General features: G+C 34.4%; 1 protein-coding gene across 1 annotated transcript; it reads right to left on the reverse strand.

The window, feature by feature from the left end:
* Positions 1 to 228: 228 nt before the first annotated feature.
* On the reverse strand, positions 229 to 2600 carry LOC144998805 (uncharacterized). The gene is made up of 6 exons (XM_078958537.1): positions 2420 to 2600; positions 2215 to 2326; positions 1259 to 1598; positions 784 to 1171; positions 636 to 694; positions 229 to 529 (listed from the first exon to the last, which is right to left on the reverse strand). Exons 1-6 carry the CDS (start codon positions 2454 to 2456, stop codon positions 491 to 493), a joined length of 975 nt encoding a protein of 324 aa, XP_078814663.1. The 5' UTR covers positions 2457 to 2600; the 3' UTR covers positions 229 to 490.
* Between the last annotated feature and the right edge of the window lie 846 nt (positions 2601 to 3446).

Genomic DNA, 3446 nt, shown 5'->3' on the forward strand with positions numbered 1-3446 from the left:
TGTACTACATTGGTATTTTATGTACAAATTGTATCCTTCAATGGTATTTTTGTACTAAAAAACAATAATTGTATTTTTGAAACATTTTAGAAACTTTATTATCTTTAACACACAAAGTCATAAGAATATTATTACATCTTATATTATCACAAATAATCAGGCATTTCTTGTAGAAGCCATTGGATCAAAAATAACAAAACCCACTATAAGCTCAGATATCAAATAGCATATTAAAACGCTACAAATGATAACTAAAAATATGTTTACAACATATTTTTTTCCAGCAAATTTCACACATTAATTTCAACACTTGCAAAATACGAACGAGTTTTTTTCGTACAAGAAGTTAATCTTTTAGACACCAATAGAAACAAGAGGAGAAAACAAACATCCCAAGTAACAAAATATGAAACATTAAACACAATCAAACAACCAAAAAAATTATAAACTATATATAACTCCCAGCTTTAATTGAAGCAGAATATACTTATTATGATTCCATGCTGATCTCCTCTACTGGGGGAGCATCCTATCATAAAACACAAAATCAATTAACAATTAATGATAATCAAGAAACATTAACTTAATCTTAATTTTGACTTTTCTAATGAATTTTTACTAGTCAAATATCTCACCATGTTTTCTTTGTTTTCTTGGGTAATTACCTCCTCAGGAGAAGAACTCATCACCACCCCTGAAAAATAATGTCCATGTTACAAAAAAAAAAAAAAAAAAAAAGGGTTTGAATAATTTCATATATCAAAGACAAAATTATTCAATCACCTTCAGTAACAGATTTCTTTCCCTTGCTTTTGACAATCTCTTTTGGCTTGTTTGTGACTTGCTTCTGCATGTTCTTTTGCTGATTTGTCATTTTCTTATTTGTTGAAGCTTTTGTATGTTGTACAGGTTTCTTCTGATTGTTTTCTTTGACAGCAATTCCACCATTGTTGCTTGAAGACTTTGGTTTCGGTTTGTGAACTCCATTAATAGAAGACAAACTGATTGCATCTTCAGATATCTGGGAACAACAGGTTTCAGAAACTTGAACACCTTCAATACTTTCTGATATGTCATAAAGCTGAAGAACTTCTTTTGCAGATTCCCCAAGTTCAAGAATGCTGTGGCGCAGAGTGTAGGACTTGAGTTCATCTCTCAGTAGTTGAAGATTCTATCAATTTTAACAGAAAGTGAGAAAAAAAGGATTGAATACAATAAACAATTACCATCTTTTTTAGGTGAAGAAGATTTGTGATACCTCACAAGCAGCGACTTGAGCAAGTTTAAAGAAACCAAGTGAAACTTGGTGCTTTCCAGCAGCTTCAGAGAGTTTGATCTGAGAGAGCCAATATGAAGCTGAAGATAGAACACTGAATTTCCTTCGGGTTAATGATCTAGAAGCATCTGAAACTGGTGTGTTGTTTCTGGACCTGTTTGTTCTTGCATCTGATGTTGGAGTTGTGTTGGTGGCTGGTTTGGTAGCAGGGGTGGTGGTTGACTTGGTGGGAATGGAGTACCTTCTTGGAGGCTTTGCAGATTTGTCTTTGGCTGATAGATCAAGAATGCTAACACTTTGACTCACACTTGAAGCTTTTCCCCTGTGGATAGAATTAACATGAATCATAATTAGTTATGGCGTCATCCATTTCCTTCATGGTTGATCGCATGGAAGAGACCTTGGTGTAAAACTGTAGATTTAAGTCTAAGATCGACCATAGAGATCCCATCACAAATGCTGAAAAACAATGTGACTTAACAAATTGAGTGCAGAGACACTAATCGGGTGAATCTTAAGCTACAAAGAGTAGTTCCTAGATTACAAAACCAATAGCAGAGCGTAGTAGAGATAAAGAAAACTGGATACCTAATTACTTGATTACGTTACTTTAGAATGAAGGTAAATTGAACATCAGCAAATGGAATAGCTTAACCACAATTGAACAAACACCTTATAGTCCTTCAAGCATAATGTCCTAAAACGTTGAATAATAGTGATAAAGACTTAATAACTAATCCAACCGACTACGACCACCAGCATCGATGAAAATTTTACAACGATTACGTATGGTGTTATCGCAGACCAAAGCTTGAGCAGGAAATTCAACATAGAACATCGTTTTTTCAAACGTCCACCAAAAATGACAAACAGCGATTACAAAGATGTAAATTAAGGCGTGTGGAACATAGATATAATTATCATAGCCAAAATTAAACCTTCTAGATGAGGAAGGAGTTGATGTAGCTGACAGAGGCGGCTTATCATCCTTCGACTTGGTGCCGGATCGAAGAGGATAACGAAGAAGTTTAGCAGATCCACCGTTATTTCCTGCGAAAATATATCCAAAATTTAGTAAAATAAACGCCGTGAGTACGTTTACGCCCAATCAGGCTGCAGAAATTATGGACTGGAATTGATTACCGGGTACAGAAGATCGACCCTTGACAGCATCCTCCATCTGATATGTGTTGATGAAACGATTTGAAATTGAGATTAGAAGTGCTAATAGAGAATTGGTAGGCGCGATCGAGTGCAATTGGGGTGAAATTAGGGTTTATAACATATAAAAGCGAAAAGGGGGTGGGGTGGAGGTGATGGGCGGGAATAAGAGTGGTTAATCTTTCAAAACTCAAATTTGTAACGTAACGTTATACCCGCTCCTTCTTCGTCAAATGTTTGGAATTGGACCCTCGAGCTTTCATTTTGTGCCCGTTACTCCCTTCTCCAATCCCCACAACCTTTGTTTGTCGTGATAGTTACACATACCTCCTTTCGGTTTTGTGATATGTTTGATATTAAAAGTGTGTTTGGGATTGTTCAACCAACCCACAAACTCTATTTTTTCACTTATTTTTTTTCTTATTCTTCTTCAATTCTATCTCATTTTCATCTCTATTTTTTGAGATATAAATAGTATTCCTCTATATTTCGAGAAATACTATTAATATCTACAAAATTACAAAATTAAATGACCGTGTGGTATGATGAACTATGCACATATAGTTCAATTCAAGGAAAACAGACAAACTCAGTCCTTGTGTTTTGTCAATATTGCGGAGATAGTCCTTTTAATTAAAGACGTCAAAAAATGTCATTAAATTTATAAAAATGATATTTTTATCCTTTCTTTTTCTTTTTAAATTTTTTTTTTTATGTTTCCTGATTATCTCCATAAATTATAAGGACCATTTATCTAATTTAATCTGAAATTTATTTCTTTAGATCTGTAAATTCACACGTCCTAATACAAATCATCACTTTCATTATCCTCCTAAACTATGGGTGTTTCGAATGAACCAAGCAAATCCCGACATTTGTGAGAATTATCGTCCAAATGAGCGGGTGGTCAATGATGTCCAAGCTGCGTTTTTTTGGTGACTGTCACAGCTACTAGCATTTGTTATTTTTCGATATTTTTTCGTTAGTCAACGCAGATCTGGAAACTCTC

The sequence above is a fragment of the Lactuca saligna genome, chromosome 5 (genome assembly GCF_052625555.1).
Source record: "Lactuca saligna cultivar CGN05327 chromosome 5, ASM5262555v1, whole genome shotgun sequence".
Classification (NCBI taxonomy): Eukaryota; Viridiplantae; Streptophyta; class Magnoliopsida; order Asterales; family Asteraceae; genus Lactuca; species Lactuca saligna.

Bases quoted from the DNA above. Each gene is read 5' to 3' on its own strand.
- LOC144998805 (XM_078958537.1), bottom strand. From the start codon at position 2,456: ATGGAGGATGCTGTCAAGGGTCGATCTTCTGTACCCG. The intron at 2,327-2,419 runs GTAATCAATTCC...ATATTTTCGCAG, and splicing joins GGGTCGATCTTCTGTACCCG to GAAATAACGGTGGATCTGCT. The intron at 1,172-1,258 runs GTATCACAAATC...TAAAATTGATAG, and splicing joins CTCAAGTCGCTGCTTGTGAG to AATCTTCAACTACTGAGAGA.